Genomic DNA, 21,054 nt, shown 5'->3' with positions numbered 1-21,054 from the left:
GACTTGTTTTTGACATGGTGCAAATACTTCATTTCAAACAACATTCACTTACAGTATCTAGTTAAAGACAACATTTCATAACACTCGACAGTTGCTAGAAGCATCATCCTTTTTTCCTTATGGCTGCTGGTTTTCTAATTGGAATTAATCATTTCTCACATCAGCTCGGCTTACCCTGAGAAGGATGTTCTTGGCTGTCCCCATCTGGTTGAGAAGCTGCTCATTCTCTGCAGACACCTCAGCCAAACGGTTCAGTAAGTCTTTTTCCTTTAAATCAAACAAACATCATGTTTGGACGAGGTCCTTTTAGTTATGTTGCTGTGACCACCTTTTGCGCATTTACCTTTCTCTGGATGGCATGGGCCATAGTCGAACTTTGACGTTTTTTCAAAATGGGTTCATCGTCATTTTCATCATCATCTTCATCGTCATTATCATTCAAAGTGCTGCGGTATGTCTTGGATTGGATTTCGTATTCCTGCAAAATACATGTGTTTACCAATGACTTCATGACTAACGTTGGTAAATGACAATCATCTAATTTACATTTAAGGTGTTCTGGAGTTCACGGGAAAGCTCCTGGATTCGGCGCATATCGCCCGATTTCCTCTGAATGTCTTGCATCAAATTCTAGACATAAGACATTGTTTAAGGACAACTGATAAGAAAAGGTTGGTTCATATTTGTCAATAAATGCTTTGATCTCACCTTCTGAGAGCTCTGCTTGGCAGTTATCTGGGCCACGCCATCAGTGGGTCTGATTGTGTTGTTTGGCACATTGACCAAAAAGAAATCCAGTGACTGAGCGCTACTCTGGAAGTCTTGGTTTTTATTGCTTGCTTCTTGTATTAAAGTATTCCTACAGAAACATGCGCAAATAGAGGCTTACCACTAAATAGCATGCAAATACAGTGACAAATAATGACACAAAGTGGATCTTCTAAAGTTAAAAATGATCCCTCCCAACACCTCTGATTTGTTGACATTACTATTTCCCATAAGAAATAAATAAATTTGAATTTTCCAGAATCAAACTGTAAAAAAAATCATTAAACATTTGCTATCACGATCATGTGTAATAACTGTATTTATGGTAAATGCTATTGACAGTTTAACAATAAAAACACAATATTTAAACTAGTTCCTTATTGTCTTGTTTGAGTAAAACAAAGTCAATACTACACACAAACTAAACAAAAGCAAAAACTAGTATCTACTGCTATTTAAATCTTCTGGTGTTTGCCATCAAAGTCCTCCTATGTCCAGGGAATTATTCCTTGAATTTGTAATCATTTACAAAAAAAACAAAAAATGTTTTTTAAGTAAATGAAAATATCGCTCTAAATCTCTACTATCAATCATACGCTACTACTAGCTTTGGTATCGACACCATCAATTTCTAGATCGATTCACCCGACCCTTGCATGTGGTGTACTTCTGGCTGTGACAATGCTGACACATCAACAGTTTTTATTATTAGCGTTGAGCTGTCATTAATTTTAGTAAACGAGAAGTTGATTAGTTTGTTCCAATAATCGAGTAATTTGAATAAAACACTTTATGCGTATTTAGTTAAATTGTTGAAATCAATAACCTTCATTTGTTATTAATACATGTACATCATCAAAATTAAAATTGCACGTTTTACATGTGTGCATTGATAAGAAATAATAAAAAATTAAAAAAACACGCAGATCACGGCACACCACCGGTCTCATGTGCGCTCTATTGCAGGGGCCGTGCAGAAACCATGTCCGCGTATTTAGAAATGAGGGCACTCTATGCAGTCTGAATTGTTATCAGTTTTTAACAGTTACACTAATCAAATGAATAATGGAACCAAGAGAATACAAATCGAAGCGTTTTATAATAAAATCAGTCGATTAAGACTCTAGACCAGAGGTTCTCAAACTTTTTTAACCAAGTACCACCTCAGAAAAAACGTGGCCCACATTAAAATACAGTAGCATAGTAGGCCTAAGTATTTATTAAAAACAAAGCAGAGGTTTTATTTAACAAGTTTATTTAAACATTTGGATACTGTAACATTACACGCCGTTTGAACAGTAACACTGCGTTTGACTATAGGAAAGTAAACCATTGTACTTTTAATCAAGTGATTTTTTTTTTACATGCCACTAGATGAAGTCCGTGTATGACTAGTGGTACATGTACCACAGTTTGAGAATCACAGCTCTAGACTCTTATTGAAGTACTTGTTAATAGCTGCTTTTGCAACATGTTTCCATCTAGACTTCTTAAAGTTTACGAAACACTTATTTCTTGGTTTTGTGTCAAAGTAGCTTTCGGTTTGATTAGCTATTAGCATGACTGCTCCTGGCTTGCTATTGCTCTGTGGTTAACATGTTTAGCCTAAATCTTAATCTACTAAAAAATGCACTTTAATTAACAGAGTTAATTATTATTTGCTAAGACGATCGGCTCCACACTGTGTATGGAGACCCATAATTAGCTGCTAGCCGCTTGTCAGCAGAGGGGCTGAAAGTTAATACAGTGTCAGCAGAGGGACTGGGCGTTTGTAATCGATATTAAAAGGCATTAATTGTCACAAAAATCTATCCATACTGATCAACTGCCCCCCATAACAAATAGTAAGCAAAATTGAAATGTCAAAACTGTCACATAAGTGGGTGAACATTTTAACACTGGCATATACACCAATGGTGCACTTAAAATGTTCCTCTGTATTTGAAAGTCTCACCTTTCCTGGAGTTGATTATTGACATTGGTGAAGCGGTTCTTCAGATGTTTCACCTCACTCTCCTGGCGGCGGATGTCCGGACAGTACTCATTGAAGTTCTGCTGCAGGGAGCTACACACCTGCTTCGTCATGTCCAAGTCCCTCCCCAATGTGTTCAAGTCGTCCTTCTTTAAGGCAACAACCTGACGAATGTCCTGTTTGATGGCAGGGAGGCACCCGACAGAGACAGCTTAAGTTCTGCTTGTTTTGGACTGGAAGTAACCCTGTGTCGGACATATGTAGTTTGCACACCTGCAGGTGCCGGCCGCGGTTCATCAGAGCATTTGTTTGGTCTGGAATGGCGCCATCTTTAACGAGCTGTTGCTCGAACCCAGAGACCGTGCCTTCTACCTTCTGCATCTGCCTCTCCAGGAACATGGAGGCTGAAGCTCTGTGTGAAGGGAAGTAGAGAACAACCATTGTATTTACGCAGTTCCTCCATTGTATTTTCTCTGAGGTCATATTACTTTTTATCATAAAGATCAATCAGGCTGTTGATGTCGTCCATTTTGGTGTTGGCAGCAGCCAGTTTGAGTGGCAAGATTGAAGCGTGCGGTCCGAGTGGTTTCTTGGCCAGAACTGGCTCCAAGTCTCTCTGAATGGCAGACTTCTCTGACTCGAGCCTCCTCGCCGTCTGGGCTGATTTCTAGAGTGTAATCACATGATGGATGCTCATGAATATTCCCATTCATCCAGGTCAGGGTATTCCCGAGGCCTTAAATCGATTGCAAACGGACAGTTCAAAGAAGACATTTCGAAGGCTTCATCAGTTCATGCTCACTGACTCAGATAGGACAGCTGTAGTCTGGTGCAGGATCCAAAGTATTTATCATCACATGAGGGGACATGCCCAGACCTGGATGGTTTCGCTCTATTGTGGTGTAAAGAGACAGTTGACGAGAGATGAATGGATGTGAGGCAAAACGTCTTCTGAGACGATCTGAATAGTCCAATTGTGACAGATTCAATGCCTCGAGAAAACTAATGGTGGGGCATTAGGGGGCAAAATGGAAAACAGCGAAAAAGTGTTTCCGTTAACGCACTTTTTGTGTCTTTTCACGAATTGAGATCAGAAAGGACGCGCAATTCCAGAATTCCGCCAGTGTTTTGTTCTGTCCATATTTGCCGGATCAAATTTCCGTCCCCATTTATTGCGTTTTTATTGGTCGTAAATTTTGATTCGCAGAAAGTTTTACCAATGACAAATACTGCCTGGTCTGGCTCAGGGTGGAGGACAGAGTTAAACAACTTGCACTGAGCCTAGTCTATAAAATCCGCTACACCTCCCTGATACCGAAGTACATGTCAAACTACTTCCTTAACGTAAATGACCGCCATAACCACAACACCAGGGGGAGCTCCACTAACCACGTTAAACCCAGATTCCCATCTAACAAAGGTCTTAACTCATTCTCTTTCTATGCCACATCAATGTGGAATGCACTCCCAACAGCTATAAAAGAAAGGGCATCTCTATCCTCCTTCAAAACCGCAATAAAAGTACACCTCCAGGCAACTTCAACCCTAAACGAACACCCTCCCCGGATTGTTAATAATCAAATGTAAATAATCAAATGTAGATACTTTTTCTTATGCCTTCTGATCTCTCTCTCTCTCTCTCTATGTCCACTACTTGCTGTACATATCCTACCAAGTCAGACCTACACTGTTCCAATATACATTTCTCTGTTCTCAATTGTTGATGACTGATAACAACCAAACCTAACACCCCCCCCCCCCTCCACACCCCGAATTGTAAATAATGTAAATAATTCAATGTATATACTCTGATGATTATCTTGTGTGATGACTGTATTATGATAGTAGTATATATCTGATAGTATATATCAATCAATCAATGTTTATTTATATAGCCCTAAATCACAAGTGTCTCAAAGGGCTGTACAAGCCACAACGACATCCTCGGTACAGAGCCCACATACGGGCAAGGAAAACTTACCCCAGTGGGACGTCAATGTGAATGACTATGAGAAACCTTGGAGAGGACCGCATATGTGGGTAACCCCCCCCCCAGGGGAGACTGTATCATGAATCAGTTTAAGTGGACCCCGACTTAAACAAGTTGAAACACTTATCGGGGTGTTACCATTTAGTAGTCAATTGTACGGAATATGTACTTCAGTGTGCAACCTACTAATAAAAGTCTCAATCAATCAATCAAAAAAACTCAGTTTGCACTCGGACAAGTTCACCGCGAGGGGCTGTCATCAAAAAAAAGACTTGATGGTAAACACTAAGGTGAGTGTAAAGTCAACCTTTTGAACTTCACCCTGTGCCATGTCTCCAGTGAATGACTTGTTTTAGTCTTTGTGAGTCCATGGAAACGTCACCTTTATCTCCCGCTGAAGCGACATCGTTTGAGGATGGAGACAGGCTAGCTGTTAGCTTCCAGCTAACCAGCACCCGACCAGACTCCTCCACCCCAAAAACATACTCTGTAGGTCAACAAACGGGGCGAATATGTGCTTTTTTGAAGTGTTAATGTGCGAGGAGTGTTCAAAAGGAGTCTCTTGGGGAAGTGGCTGACAAGTTAGCAAGTGACATCATCACTGGCATTGTTTACTGAAGCAGAGATGCTAACTGTGCGTTATAATAAATGCACATGCGTCGTCAGGCTCTGCTTTTTATCAATAGACTTATCAGCTTTAATTTTTTACTATCTATAGCAGGGGTGTCAAAAGTGTGGCCCGGAGGCCATTTGCGGCCCGCAGCTAATGTTTTAAAGGCCCACAGCACATTCTAATATTTTGAAAATTCCTAGCGCCAACACTGTACGGGTATACCCGTTCATTTCCGCACTGCTAGTCCTATAACAGACCTGGGCAAATTAAGGCCCGGGTTGAGCTTTTTAATCTGGGCCGCCGGATATTCCCCAAAAATTGTTTTCGATATTTAAGATCGAAACTGTAGCTGCCGTTATGATGTGCAGTGATATTTTCAAATTACCGAAAGTCTTGAACTATCCATCCATCCATCCATCTTCTTCCGCTTATCCGAGGTTGGGTCGCGGGGGCAGCAGCCTAAGCAGGGAAGCCCAGACTTCCCCCTCCCCAGCCACTTCGTCTAGCTGCTCCCGGGGGATCCCTGGGCATTCCCAGGACAGCCGGGAGACATAGTCTTCCCGACCGGTCCTGGGTCTTCCCTGTCGCCTCCTACCGGTCGGACGTGCCCGAAACACCTCCCTAGGGAGGCGTTCGGGTGGCATCTTGACCAGATGCCCGAACCACCTCATCTAGTTCCTCTCCATGTGGAGGAACAGCAGCTTTACTTTGAGTTCCTCCCGGATGACAGAGCTTCTCACCCTATCTCTAAGGGAGAGACCCGCCACCCGTCGGAGGAAACTCATTTTGACCGCTTGTACCCGTGATCTTGTCCTTTCGGTCATAACCCAAAGCTCATGACCATAGGTGAGGATGGGAACGTAGATCGACCGGTAAATTGAGAGCTTTGCCTTCCGGCTCAGCTCCTTCTTCACCACAACGGATCGATACAGCGTCCGCATTGCTGAAGACGCCGCACCGATCCGCCTGTCGATCTCACCATCCACTCTTCCCTCACTTGTGACCAAGACTCCGAGGTACTTGAACTCCTCCACTTGGGGCAAGATATCCTCCCCAACCCGGAGATGGCACTCCACCCTTTTCCAGGCGAGAACCACAGTCTTGAACTATACAAAGTATTTCAATGGTTGGAATCTGCGCTTTTGCATGATATACTAGTTTACTATGGTAATCTAATTAGTTACTATGGTCATCTAAGTCACAGCAGCTCACCTATAGGTGGGGAGCGTTTCCACAGAGTGTTTCCTGAGTGGCCAGCTCGAAATGTGGGTGTCAGGGACAGACGTGGAAGGATATATCAGATTGTAGGTGGGGTTGTTTTTTTTACCCTTCGCGATCATATTTCGCTGTGTTTGTTGCATTTTTCGACGTGGATGGAGAGGGGGTGTGACGTTCATATTTTAGAACAAACTTTAATGATCCACAAGGGAAATTGTTCCACACAGTAACTCAGTTACAAAGGATGGAAAGTGTAAGGATGGAAAGGACAATGCAGGTATAAAGTAGACTAAAAATGTACCGCAGTAGCAATATATAATATAACATATATGTAATATTTACATTATATATGTACCGCATATGATACCTGAGATGGGTAGGTTGTGAGTTCAAACCCCGGCCGAGTCATACCAAAGTCTATAAAAATGGGAGCCATTACCTCCCTGCTTGACACTCAGCATCAAGGGTTGGAATTGGAAAAATCACCAAAAATGATCCCCGGGCGCGGCCACCGCTGCTGCCCACTGCTCCCCTCACCTCCCAGGGGGTGATCAAGGGTGATGGGTCAAATGCAAAGAATAATTTCGCCACATCTAGTGTGTGTGTGACAACCATTGGTACTTTAACTTTAAATATACTGATATATTGTATCATATCTTTATATCATATATACAATATTTTGTCAATATTCAGTGTTTGATCCTTCATAGTTAATATTGTAAATCCCACTCTATTTATTTTCATGTACATTCTGGGTGTCTCATTCAGTAAAAAAAATTAAAAATTCCATTTAGCTTTTTAAGGCGGTCTGTCATAACGTTTTTAGCATTCAATCAGACATTATTGTGAGGTTTTGTGTTAGTGTTCCTAAAAATCAGATATACTGGCCCCCAGACACATTTTTTTCCTCTAAATTAGGCCCCCCGAGTAAAAATAATTGCCCAGGTCTGTCCTATAAGTGAGCTGGAGCCTATCCCAGATGACTTGAGGAAAGAGGTAGAGTACGCCATGAACTTGTCACCAGTCACTCATGTTGACAAACAACCATTCACAATCACATTTGCACCTATGGAATGAATCAACAGGCTCAACCAGGAAATATGAGCGAGTATACATATATAACCTTTCAGTCTACCGGTTTTGAGGCGCTTAATGAATACATATTGTCAGGTTGTCTTTAGGATTTCAATCCAGGGGGTGTGTGCACCTTTTTTGGTCTCCTCGAGGGGAAGTGACAGAAAATAATTGAGAACCACTCATCGACTTTCATCCTGTACTTGAGTTATTGAAAGTATATCAGGTGTTACGTTCAAGTTTTCCTATTTACGCAGGAATTCCCATCGCCTAAATGACGCAGCTGCCACAAAGATGGATAAACTATTTTGTTTCAAATAGGGTTGCCTCGATACCAATATTTTGGTACCGGTAACAAAATGTATTTCGATACTTTTTGAAATAAAGGTGACCACAAAAAATGACATTATTAGTGTACATGAAACATATGTTTATTATTGTAATTTAGTCCTTAAATAAAATAGTGAACATACTAGACAACTTGTCTTTTAGTAGTAAGTAAACAAACAAAGACTCCTAATTAGTCTGCAGTAACATATTGTGTCATTTATACACCTATTATTTTGTACACATTATGAGGGACAAACTGTAAAAATGGATTATTAATCTACTTGTTCATTTATTGTTAATATCTGCTTATTTTCTGTTTGAACATGTTCTATCTACACTTCTTTTCAAATGTAATAATCACTTATTCTTCTCTTCTTTGATACTTGACATTAGTTTTGGATGATACCACACATTTAGGTGTCGATCTGATACCAAGTAGTTACAGGATCATACATTGGTCATATTCAAAGTCCTCATGTGTCCAGGGACATATTTACTGACTTTATAAACATAATATGAATTTTAAAAAATGGAAAAAAGACTTTGTGATGATAAAAAATATCAATGTAATCATAGTAGTATCGACTATATACGCTATTGTTCTTGGTATCATTACAGTGGATGTCAGGTGTCGATCCACCCATGGCATTTGTTTACATTGTGACGCCGGTGAGCTATTGTATCCTCCTACGGTGTGTAGTGAAGCATGTTTAGCTATTCCTCGTCCTGCGGTGATAATGGTACTTGTAAGAAACTTACTTTATTTTACACCATGGAGACGAGAATTTGTGATTTAGAAGTAGCTAAAACACTGTGGATGGACGTTAGCCGCTAGCTAGCTAGCCATGTCTTAAAGCAGCTCTTCCTGAGGGTGTTTCAGTGTTATAACTTCACCTTTATCTTGACTTTTTACACCAAAAATGCGTCCATTCTCCCTTTTCTGTCTACACACTGTGTCTGCTTGTAAGTACTCTGTGTGTGTGCGCTGCCCAACATGCTCCTCTGCTCGTAAAACCAGCAATGTCACCACGTGACGACGCGCCGTCATGCCCAGGAAGCGGTACTTTTCAGAGTATAGTACTGTGTTTGATTGATTAGTACCGTGATACTATACTAGTACCGGTATACCGTACAACCCTGTTACACGGTCAATGGCATTCACCATGAATAAAATGTAAAAATGTCCAGGTAATACGTGTGATCGGTATTGGCAAAGGCCGACCTCACTCATGCCTGGTGGGAATCAGCAGCATAGAACCCCTGATGGGAACATCCCCAGCATGGATGATTGTTGTCCCTGTCAAGGCAGATCTTTTTTCATACACAAACAGTCACCTTGTGATCCTGCAGCCTGGTTTCTAGGTCGAGTACCGGCTCGCGGTTGTCCAGAGGAGTCCTCAGTCGTCTCTGGATGTCCATTTTGCAAAGATCCAGATTGCCGTTGAGCTCATCGAGCTGTCCGGCCAGTTGTGCAGCTTTCGGGTCTCCTGAGGCGCTTCGCACTGGAACTAGGGAGCAGCAAACTGTCAGTCCAGCAGTCGGGGAGAGGATGTTTTGAAAACATAACTCCTCCTAACCTGCCTTCCGAGGGCGATCCACCTCCACAGTGGGGGCCTTCAGTGAGGTCATCATAGCCGATCTTTGTTTCTTCAAGTCGGACAACTTCCTCTCAAAACTGCACGTGCAATGTTAATACACATCATCACCTATGAAGACTTAATGTTGAGGGGGGAAAACCTACCTGTCGACTTTCTGCATGACCTCGTCATCAGGCGGCGGCACCATAAAACACGCCCCGGGAAGAGTCTTGGTCCTCCTGCCGCTATCTTGCAGCTCCCACATCTCATTATCGCGGATGGACTTTAACGTCAGCTCATCGCCGCGCCTCACTGCTCCCTGAATTCGTATCACGAGGCCCATAAATGACACTTGAAAGAGTCTCTCCGCGCTTTTGTGAAAGTCTAAAGTCTCTCACGTTTTGGTCCTCCCAGTCGCACAGAGCCACGGCCTTGGCGGGCTTGGTCAGCTTGCTCCGGCGGAGCTTCAGAGGCACTACGTTGCGGCTGATTTCTCGGAGGGCCGCCAGGCGCTGCTCGTTCCTCTTCAGCGCCGGTTCGTCTCCCTGAGGGGAGCAATTATCGTGCCGTCAGTAGAGGAACGCGCCACTCAAATTTTGCAGACGTACTCTCATAATAGCCCGGTGACACACACCGTCTGGCAGCTGGCCCAAAAAAACTGATCTTGGTTAGGACCTCTGAGATTAAATAAACAAGCTTGGAAGAACCTGAATTTAGGTATTTACTTTTACCCAAGCTGGCTACAACGCTAAAGCAATCTGCTTATGTTTTTTATTATGGGCCTGCTGCAATGCAAGCAGGCCCATATTATTATTCCTCATACTTCAACTTTTATCATTATAGTTCCTCACGTTTAAGTTAAAGTACCAATGATAGTCACACACACACTAGGTGTGGTGAAATGTGTCCTCTGCATTTGACCCATCCCCTTGGTCACCCCCTGGGAGGTGAGGGGAGCAGTGAGCAGCAGCGGTGGCCGCGCCCGGGAATCATTTTTGGTGATTTAACCCCCAATTCCAACCCTTGATGCTGAGTGCCCAGCAGGGAGGTAATGGCTCCCATTTTTATAGTCTTTGGTATGACTCAGCAACTCACAACCTACCCATCTCAGGGCAGACACTCTAACCACTAGGCCACTGAGTAGGTGGCCTAGTGGTTAATTCGATTTAATACGGGGACGGCATGGCGCGGTTGTGAGAGTGGCCGTGCCAGCAACCTGAGGGTTACTGGTTCGATCCCCACCTTCTACCAACCTCCTCACGTCCGTTGTGTCCTTGAGCAAGACACTTCACCCTTGCTCCTGATGGGTGGTGGTTAGGGCCTTGCATGGCAGCTCCCGCCATCAGTGTGTGAATGTGGAAATAGTGTCAAAGCGCTTTGAGTACCTTGAAGGTAGAAAAGCGCTATACAAGTATACCCCGTTTACCATTTACCATTTAATACGAGACGGATCGGACAACGAACCCCCACATATGTTATATCATCAGAAAGGTCTCACTCGCGCCTACGGCGGTATTTTAAGTTGGCAACATTTCGTGTTACCATGGTGACGCTATTCACGAATTTAAAAATACATTTAAAAAAAGGGTCAATTTAATGGGTTCATACCCTTTTAATGGACGATTGCTCTGGAACAAACACCAAAATGACAAGATTTCCTCCTCTTGTAGCTCAGCCATACTTTCACGTAGCTCGGTGCTTAACGTCTCAATTTGTTCACACACTTGTCTACTTTCGACACGATAGCTGACAGCATGCTAACGTTAGCTTGCTAACATAAGCATGATATTTTTTGAGCTAAATTTGCTTCCGTTTACCCCAGAGTCAAATAACTTGGTACTTTTTAACTGTTGGCATGCGAACTTTAGCATGCTAACAAGCTAATATTAGCATGCAAACTTTTTTTTGTGCATTTTTTTCACTGTTTTCTTTACTTCCGCAGCCGTACACCTTACACGGCTGTGTTACTTGATATATGAGACATGCTAACTGTTAGCATGCCATTGTTAGCACGCATGCTAAGTGTTACATTTTAATGTGAGCATGTTTTGGGCTAGCTCTATAGCTCATTGTGCACAGTTACACCTAAAACTCACAAATTCAGACACTCGGCACCATCTTAAAAGTACGGCGGCTTCCGACGACCCCCGGCCAGGGGTCCAGGGCACAGATAGCAGGCCCTTCCAAATGTTCTAGTTATTAATGTTATTCATATTATTCCTGTTCTCTGCATCTTTAGGGTGCTTGAAAACGCACCAAAGTTTTCAAGCACCTCAGGGCAATAAAGAAAAATGTGCTACTACGGTGGTCCTGAATGCGGACCTCAAAACTCACTACTCAATCACTCAGTAGCGCCACCTATAAGTGTAAAAACAAAAGTTTACGGATGGAAATGTGGTATGTCTATTATGACGGGACGCACAAAAAAAATCCATTTTGGGTTGGACCAGTCATTGAAACCAGGCTTATCATATTTTGATGAGATTCTTGGTATTTTGACCAAATTAGCCTTAATCCCCAGCAGGGATTATTTTGTTATCATTTTAATCATTATTATTTTTCATCACTAATAACTGCTACTGAAAGTAGTTCCAGCAATTTATTCCTATTCTAATTCATAACATTTGGACTAAAAGTTGCATTTAGTCATAATTATGGGGCGGCATGGCGTAGTGGGCATTTAGTCATAATTATGAGGCGGCATGGCGTAGTGGGCATTTAGTCATAATTATGGGGCGGCATGGCGTAGTGGGCATTTAGTCATAATTAGTTAGAGGTATTTCCATTATAAGTAGTAGTATTATAACTGCTACTAACATTTTTGTAATACTATTACACTTAATGTTATAATTACGGTTATTAAGAGTTATTATTAACCTCATTATTGTGGTCATTGTCAATGTTATAATAGATCAGGGTTTTATGCTGCTGATTCCGATACTGATCGTCCATGAGGGAGATCGGCCGATACCAATACCGATCACATGTATTTACTCTAAATGTATTTACATTATTCATAGTGAATGATATAGGCAATTTTACAATATCAGCAAAAGGTTTAAACACAAAGTCGACAGTACACAAAAACTACTATCTATTACTCTGGTTTTTAGTTTTTGCCCTCAAAGTCCTCCTGTGTCCAAGGAAGTAACTAATAAAAACAACAAACATTTTTAGAAAGTAAAGATATAAATCGAATCACTTGAGTATCAATCATACAATGATACTACCCTAGGTATCGGCACCACCAATGTATGGATCAATCGGCTCCCCGCCGATTGTATTATCCTCTCTCTAGACTCTTATTTTGTTTATTTCTTATTAATAAATGCTTACTTTCTGCTGTACTGTTCTTGAACTTTACTAAGCACTTATTTCTTAGTGTTGTTTTCAAGCTAGCTTAGCAGGTATCTTAGCTATTAGCATGCATGCTCCTGGCTTGCTCTCGGTGTGTAACATGTTTTTGCCCTCAAAGTCCTCCTGTGTCCAAGGAAGGGACATTAATAAAAACGACTAAAACAGGATTTTTAGAAAATAAAGATGTAAATCTAATCATTCTAGTATCGATTGTACGATGATACCACCCTTGGTATCGGCACCACCGATGTATGGATCAATCAGCCGACCCCTTCCCCCGGTTGTATTTTCCTCTCTCTGGACTCTTATTTTGTCCATTTCTTATTAATAAATGCTTACTTTCTGCTGTACGCTTCTTGAACTTCACTAAGCACTTACTTGTTGTTTCAAGCTAGCTTAGCAGCTATCTTAGCATGCATGCTCCTGGCTTGCTCTCGGTGTGTAACATGTTTTTGCCCTCAAAGTCCTCCTCTGTCCAAGGAAGTGACATTAATAAAAACGACTAAAACAGGATTTTTAGAAAATAAAGATGTAAATCTAATCATTCTAGTATCGATTATACGATGATACCACCCTTGGCATCGGCACCACCGATGTATGGATCAATCAGCCGACCCCTTCCCCCGGTTGTATTATCCTCTCTCTAGACCAGGGGTGTCAAAGTCAAATGGACGGAGGGCCAAATAAAAAATTTAGCTACAAGCCGAGGGCCGGACTGTTCGAATGTTCATTGAAAAATTTTTAAATGACGCATATAGTCTAGTGAACCTAATTGAACCTACTGAAAACCTAACAAATATATTCCAATATGATCAGATAAATAAAGCAATATTTTCTTATGGCTCTGTCAGTAATCTTTAATTTTCAACAGACACAAAAGACAAATTTCCTTTATATAAAAATCCCCATAACATGAACATTAAATGAAAGAAACCGGTATTCAAGGCACCATCAGTAGCCTATATTTTCTATTTTAGCAAAAGTGGGCTAAATTTACTTCAAAGAAAAAAACAATAATAGCAATTTTCTATCATCCACTCAACTGAAATATTTTTAAAATATAATTAAATTGAAATACAATAAAATAAAGTGCAAAAATCTATAAATCAAAAACAACACTTTGTTTAAGGAGAAGTAACATGCAGTGAAAACAAATATTAAACTTTAACTTTTAAACTTGAATTGAGTAAAAACTCTAAATATGTGATTGCACAGTAATGTTCACATTAAACCCCCCTCCTCCCTCCGTGGGAGGGAGGCGAGTTGGGTGCCCGAAACCCCCCGCTGGTTTCGGCCCGCCCCTTGGCGCGCGTGGCACGGCGGGCTCCGCGACCCGACGGCTGGCCCTCGTGGCTTGACGGCGGGCGCGTCCCGACGGGCCGCGCGTAGGGGTGAAACGCAGAAGTCTCAGGGCCTCGTGGTGAGGGGGTGGCCTGCGGGTTTCGGCCCGCTTGACCCCCCCGCTCCGCTTGGCGCGCGCGGCACATGACGGGTTCCGCCACCGACGCTCGGGCTGCAGCCCGACGGTGGTGCGGGCCCGGCGGTGACGCGCGGTTTGGGGAAACAAAGCAGAAGTCTCAGGGCCTCGGGGCCGGGTTTCGGCCCGCCCCCTTGGCGCGCGTGGCACGGCGGGCTCCGCGACTGACGGCCGGGCTGCAGCCCTTCGGCCGGCAGGCGCGTCCCGGCGGGCCGCTCGCCCCCTTTCGGAACCTTGGACCGGCATCCGCTTGGTGCGTGTAAAAGATCTGCGGTCTGCGGGCCGGTTCTAATAATAAATCAAGATCATCCCAAGGGCCGTAAAAAACCTTCTCGCGGGCCGGATATGGCCCGCGGGCCTTGACTCTGACATATGTGCTCTAGACTCTTATTTTGTCCATTTCTTATTAATAAATGCTTACTTTCTGCTGTACGCTTCTTGAACTTGACTAAGCACTTACTTCTTAGTGTTGTTTTCAAGCTAGCTTAGCAGCTATCTTAGCATGCATGCTCCTGGCTCGCTCTCGGTGTGTAACATGTTTAGCCTCAGCCTCGTCCTCCTTAGTAAGAAATTTAGTTTACCTGTCTTTTCGTACTGAAGTTGATTATTATTTACTGAGTGTGTATGGAGACACATAATTAGCGCTAGCCGCTTTTCAGCGGGGGGGACTAAAAACAAACCATGTCAGTCAGAGGGGGTCTTGTGATCGACATTGAAAGGCATCAATCGGCAATAGCGATCACATACTTTTTCATGAAGATCTGATCGTTCCAACAATAGCTATGAGGCAAGTATGCTAACAAATATGTTGGAGTACAGTCGTGTAAATGAATGAAAGATATCTGGATTTCTGCAGTTCATTGTAATAGAATAGTACCTGAATGTCCAAGAGAACCTCTGAGTTGCTCTTCCCGGTCAAAAACTTCGGGTCCAGGTTGTTGGTGAGTCTGTCCACCGACTCCGACAACGTCTCGGCATCCAGCTGGAACTATATAATAAACCCTGGTTCATTAACAAGGAGCTGATCAGCAACCGGTCCTGTGTCGGTGTTCTACCTTCTTGTAGTCTTCAACATTGTCCAGGTGTATTTCCTGTGCTAGACACAAGTTGAGGAAGGACTGCCATCTACTTTGCACAGCATCTCTGTGGGCCTGACATGGCAGTACTGTGATTTGTCTGTAGGGGAGTCTCAAGAACGTGGCGAGGCTTGGCAGATGTTACCTGTACTGTGGCACTGCCAGGGTGATCGGAGACCACCAGGCGATCTCCTTCCTCCAAGAGCTGGTTCACCTCACGCTCGTGTGATAGCAGACCGTTGGTTTTGAATTTCTGCAGTCAAACAGCAGAGAGAGGTAGTCTAAATATGCAACTTACAGTATGTAGTTAGCCAGCAGCTAACCGCTACACCGGTTATACGTGTTTGCTCCCTGACTGGTGCAACAGGGTCCCAATCGTGCTTGAAGGCAAGCTGACAAACAAAAGAGGCAAATTCTTCCTCCCTCAGTAAGTTCAAGAATGGAAATGATATTGTCAAACTTGGGCTGTCAAAGGTACTGCAGGGAATTTATTTGGTAATGTTTTTATTTATAATCCAAACAACATTTTCCCACAAATTCAAATACACATGAACAAACTAGAAACTAGAAATTAACTCTCGAGTTGCCTGCTTGCGATTAACTAGCGAATAGCGCTGTCGTTGCCTCTTAGCGATTTACGCGCAATCTGCACGCTTTTTGCCAGCTAGTGATTAGCAGCACAGGCTGCCAGCTAGCAATTGGCACTTTAGTCGTCAGCTCGTGATTAGCACACTAGTTGTTAGCAAGGAATTAGCTTGCTAGTTGTCAGCTAGCAATTAACGCACCATTTGCCAGCTAGCGATTGGCACTTTAGTTGTCAGCTCGTGATTAGCACCCTAGTTGTTGGATAGGAATTAGCTAACAACTAGTGAGCTAGGAATTAGCTCGCTAGTTGTCAGCTAGCAATTAACGCACCAGTTGCCAGCTCACGATTAGTGTGCTAGTTTTTAGATAGCAATTAGCATTCCAGTTGTCTGCTCGCAATTAGCATCTCAGTTGTCAGCTAGCAATTAGTGCTCTCGTTGCCTATTAGCGATTTGCGCCTAATTTGCCAGCTAGCGCAAGTTGTTGCTAGCTGTTAGCTAGCAATTAGCGAACCAGTCGGCACTTAAGTTGAAAGTAATTTGCACGCTAGTTGTCAGCTAGTGACTAGCATGCCAGTTGTCAGCTAGAGCTCAGTGCGTTAGTTGTCAGATAACAAGTAACGCACCAGTTGCCAGCTCACGATTAGTGCACTAGTTTTTAGCAATTAGCATTCCAGTTGTCAGCTAGCAATTAGCATCCCAGTTGTCGGCTAGCAATTAGTGCTCTCGTTGCCTGTTAGTGATTTGCGCCAGCTCGCGATCAGCAGCGCAAGTTGTCAGCTAGACGATAGCGCACTAGCTCTTAGTTAGAGATAAGTGGCACAAGCAATTATGACTTTAGTTGTCAGCTAACGATTAGCGCACCAGGTGTCTGCTAGCGATGCCATGTAGCGATTACTGGTGCAATACTGTATTATTTGAATATCTTAATATTGCGCAGTAACAAGGTACTTTTAAGACCAGTTTAATTAAAAACACAGTTTTATACAAGCTATATGAGTTAGGTGGCCCATCAGTCTGGGGTCCTTGACCCGGGCTGTAGACATCATGGCAAAGTATCCCGAAACACCTACTTATGCTATACGACTTCTAATACATGACTGACCTCATACTCCATGCGAACAGATGAGGGGTCAGGCATGCGGTCGCTCCAGTCTCTGTGCAGGATCCTGTCCTGCTGCTGAGACAAGTAGTCCAGTTCTTTACCGCAGCTCTGCATGTACTCGTACAGAGATGCCAGGTGTTTACGCCTCCTGCGGGAGTTCTCCTGCAACGACATGACATCAGAGCCACGTCCTCCTCCAACACTCCCAGTTGTTGAGTGCGGTGAAAAGAAAAGACTCACCAAAAGCTGATCCAGTTTTACTTTAAATTCAGCATACTGGCTCTGTTGGAAAGGATGAGAGGTGAACTGTTAACTGACATCAGCGTGAGAGGAAAGTAGTGAACAGAAGAAGAAGAAGCGGAAAGTCAAGAACGGAGTACGGACACAATGATTGGACAGACTACAATATCGTGGTTCTGAACCAGACGACTATGCACCAGCTCGTGTTGAGACACGACTACTCCTACTACTGCTAGCTTTGACTGGGCTAAATATCTGAAGGGACAGGACTACTAGCCTTCACCAGGACTGGATACCAAATACTCTTCACTTAACAAAAGACAAGAGTGGTACATTCAACTTGATGCCAATAGACGACAGTAACACACCTCGGACAAACTGAAATGTTTGGCGGTGTGCTTGACATTTTCTCCAGAGTGCAGGTTGAGGAAATGTTATCCCCATTCTTCCTTATGTTTTGACAATTGACAAAAAAGAATATTTCAATTCTTTGAAGTCTTGGGTTGATGGAGACGATGGAGTCATCCACACAGTTGCTCCACTTGACAAAGATCTTGGTTTGCCATAAACTCTTCTGGCACCATTCTTTGATGCCAGGCAACCATTCTCTTGGTGGTTGTCCACGTTTGTTAGCGCCTTCCATTATGCCAAAGACCTTTTTTTTCTCCCATTTGTCTGTGGTCTGGCATTCTGCAATCATGGCCAAAGAACTGCACCATGTTTCATGATCGCTATGCCGTATTTCCTTGCTTAATATTCTTTGGAACTTTTACGCCGATGCCTAAAGGGCGCTAACTTTCCAAGATGTTTTAAGCATTATGTCCCGCCCGTGCGTAACACCTGCACAATATTAGCTTTTTGTGTTGTTGGCTAATGTTAGCAACTCGTTGCAACAACATGACAGCAAATTGTTAGTTTCTCTTCTGGGACTGCTTTTGTGTACGTGCACACGCTACCTGTGTGTACGCCAGACAAATTCCTACGGCTGACGAGTTATTTTTATTCAATATAGTTAATAATTGTTAAAAATATAGACATTTAAAAAATATACATGTTCTGTTGAACCATTAATGGTAACATAAGCTAGCCGGGGATGTTCTTATGTGTTTATTTGCTTTGAAAAATGTAAATTTAAGCAAGTTGCAAACAGCCCCTTTAATTAGAGTGGATTTATTCCTAATGGGAAAAATTGTTTTGGTTTTTGGACCATTACGTTTTCCGAGTTACCATTGTAGTAATCCGAATTCGGTACTTTTTTCGCACAGACCGAATCCCGCCGGTCATGCAAAATCCAATGGTGCCGTCTTACGGTACCTACGTCACGCCCAGTTGCATACTCCGCCGGCTCCCTAGTACTTCGGCACTTGGCGATCACTCCAGCCGCACTGAGAATGGATTCCGCCAAACTACCTCTAGGCAATGTTGCAATTTTCAATGCCAACAAATAAATTGACTCCAAAATTGCTCCAATGTATGTAAAGTACTTTTCTAAAAATGTGCAAGCTTGATGCTAATACACATTTGCTTTGTTACTGACATGCTACTGATTAGCATTAGCGCTTTTACGTGGCGATTCCAACACCTCCAAATTTGTTAATGAAAACTACAACTAAGATGCACGTTACAATCAAACAGCTGGTGCGTACAATACTAACAGTATGAACACTTTTTAGGGTACAACAAAAAAACAAAACACACCATAAACTATGCACTACTGCCATCTTGGACTTGGACTTAATGTCATACTACATGATAAATTGATGATGATAAAACAAGATATACAAACTTCATCATCTGCTCATTCTTATACTGTATGTCGGAATAAAAAAGTAGATTTTATCATCAAAAACAATAAAAATGTATTAACACACACAAGTACCAAAAATTGGTACAGTTGAGTACCGGTATCGCCCCCTAGGTACCGTATCGGTTCAAATGTAAATGGTACCCATCCCTAATTGCAGTAGAGCCCCGCCCACCTGATCTTTAACTGTGATGTCATCATGAACCAGGAAGTGTCCTGCTAGCATATAGCAAAGCGCTATTGGGTAATACTGGTTTCCGTTTAAGTTTTGATGGAAGTAAATCTCGTGGACCAGGAAGGGGTCTCCTACCACAGAACTGAGGGCTATGTTAGTTCAAATCCTGACCGAATTCAGTTGAAGTGTGAATAAGTGATGAATATGTATGTTAACATGTTAACTGTTAGCATGCTAATGTCAGGTACCAAAATATGTGACAAGGTGTATACCTCCAAAAACCGCTAGAAAGGTTATATGGTAACGTAAGCATGCTAACAGTAAGCATGCTTCAAGTACCAAAACAAATAATTTTGTAGTATATACCTGCAGAAATGGCTAAAAAGCTAGCATGCTAGCATTAACATGTTAACAGTAAGCATTATATCAATCACCAAAATAAGTGATCTGCAAAAATAGCTAAAAAAAAAGCTAACATGGTAACTTTAGCATGCTAACAGTGAGCATATGTGTCATGTCCCAAAGTAAAGGATTCTGAGATGTATACCTTTGACATTTTCTGGATAGGCTAGCAAGCCAACATTAGCCTAAATCTAGTATTAAGAAAACATGACTCTGTGGTATATACATGTAAAAATATCTAGAAAGCTACCATATGTCAAGTACGAAGAAATTATTTTGAGGTGTTTTCCTGTCCAATTTGTTTTAAAAGCTAACATGCTAATGTTAGCGTGTGTGAAATACCAAAATACATGATTGAGGTGTATACCTGTAAAAATGGCTAAAAAAAAAAAAAAAAAGCTAACATGCTAACATTAGTATGCTAACAGAAAAACGTGCCAATTGACTAAATAAGAGATTTTGAGGTGGATAACTGTAAAATTAGATTAACAAAAGCTAGCATGACAACAGGAGTTTGCCCAACCAGTCTACATGTGCTTTGTGGACTTGGAGAAGGCATTGGACCGTGTCCCTCGGGAAGTCCTGTGGGGAGTGCTCCGAGAGTATGGGGTATCGGACTGTCTGATTGTGGCGGTCCGCTCCCTGTGTGATCAGTGTCAGAGCTTGGTCCGCATTGCCGGAAAGGATGAGAGGTAATTTCTAGGCGCAGTCAGGGCGTTGAGGGGATCCGGTTTGGTGGCTGCAGGATTAGGTCTCTGCTTTTTGCACATGATGTGGTCCTGATGGCTTCAACTGGCCAGGATCTTCAGCTCTCACTGGATCGGTTCGCAGCCGAGTGTGAAGCGACTGGGATGGGAATCAGCACCTCCAAGTCCGAGTCCATGGTTCTCGCCCGGGAAAGGGTGGAGTGCCATCTCCAAGTTGGGGAGGAGATCTTGCCCCAAGTGGAGTAGTTCAAGTACCTGGGAGTCTTGTTCACGAGTGAGGGAAGAGTGGATGGTGAGATCGGTGCGGCGTCTTCAGTAATGCGGACGCTGTATCGATCCGTTGTGGTGAAGAAGGAGCTGAGCCGGAAGGCAAAGCTCTCAATTTAGCGGTCGATCTACGGTCCCATCCTCACCTATGGTCATGAGCTTTGGGTTATGACCGAAAGGACAAGATCACGGGTACAAGCGGCCAAAATGAGTTTCCTCCGCCGGGTGGCGGGTCTCTCCCTTAGAGATAGGGTGAGAAGCTCTGTCATCCGGGAGGAGCTCAGAGTAAAGCCGCTGCTCCTCCACATGGAGAGGAGC

General features: G+C 42.9%; 1 protein-coding gene and 1 long non-coding RNA gene across 3 annotated transcripts in view; one reads left to right on the top strand and one right to left on the bottom strand.

The window, feature by feature from the left end:
* Positions 1 to 21,054, top strand: part of LOC133642897 (uncharacterized) — a 58,362-nt gene that overhangs the window by 5,819 nt on the left and 31,489 nt on the right. For both annotated transcript variants that reach the window (XR_009824619.1, XR_009824620.1), the window contains exon 3: positions 165 to 254. This is a non-coding gene — a long non-coding RNA (uncharacterized LOC133642897). The remainder of the gene's footprint in view (positions 1 to 164; positions 255 to 21,054) is intronic.
* The window catches only part of evplb (envoplakin b), a 33,283-nt gene that overhangs the window by 4,336 nt on the left and 7,893 nt on the right, over positions 1 to 21,054 (bottom strand). The window contains exons 6-21 of the mRNA XM_062037313.1: positions 17,382 to 17,423; positions 17,142 to 17,303; positions 15,598 to 15,705; positions 15,432 to 15,527; positions 15,254 to 15,364; positions 9,941 to 10,087; positions 9,707 to 9,861; positions 9,543 to 9,640; positions 9,301 to 9,473; positions 3,229 to 3,407; positions 3,014 to 3,152; positions 2,723 to 2,916; positions 709 to 859; positions 547 to 630; positions 344 to 478; positions 175 to 267 (exon numbers count right to left, since the gene is read on the bottom strand). Of these exons, the coding sequence (XP_061893297.1) occupies positions 175 to 267; positions 344 to 478; positions 547 to 630; positions 709 to 859; positions 2,723 to 2,916; positions 3,014 to 3,152; positions 3,229 to 3,407; positions 9,301 to 9,473; positions 9,543 to 9,640; positions 9,707 to 9,861; positions 9,941 to 10,087; positions 15,254 to 15,364; positions 15,432 to 15,527; positions 15,598 to 15,705; positions 17,142 to 17,303; positions 17,382 to 17,423 (2,067 nt within the window). The remainder of the gene's footprint in view (positions 1 to 174; positions 268 to 343; positions 479 to 546; positions 631 to 708; positions 860 to 2,722; positions 2,917 to 3,013; positions 3,153 to 3,228; positions 3,408 to 9,300; positions 9,474 to 9,542; positions 9,641 to 9,706; positions 9,862 to 9,940; positions 10,088 to 15,253; positions 15,365 to 15,431; positions 15,528 to 15,597; positions 15,706 to 17,141; positions 17,304 to 17,381; positions 17,424 to 21,054) is intronic.

The sequence above is a fragment of the Entelurus aequoreus genome, linkage group LG25 (assembly GCF_033978785.1).
Source record: "Entelurus aequoreus isolate RoL-2023_Sb linkage group LG25, RoL_Eaeq_v1.1, whole genome shotgun sequence".
NCBI lineage: Eukaryota > Metazoa > Chordata > Actinopteri > Syngnathiformes > Syngnathidae > Entelurus > Entelurus aequoreus.
Note: the sequence above shows the minus strand (reverse complement) of the source record. Positions and strands in the feature narration are given on the sequence as shown.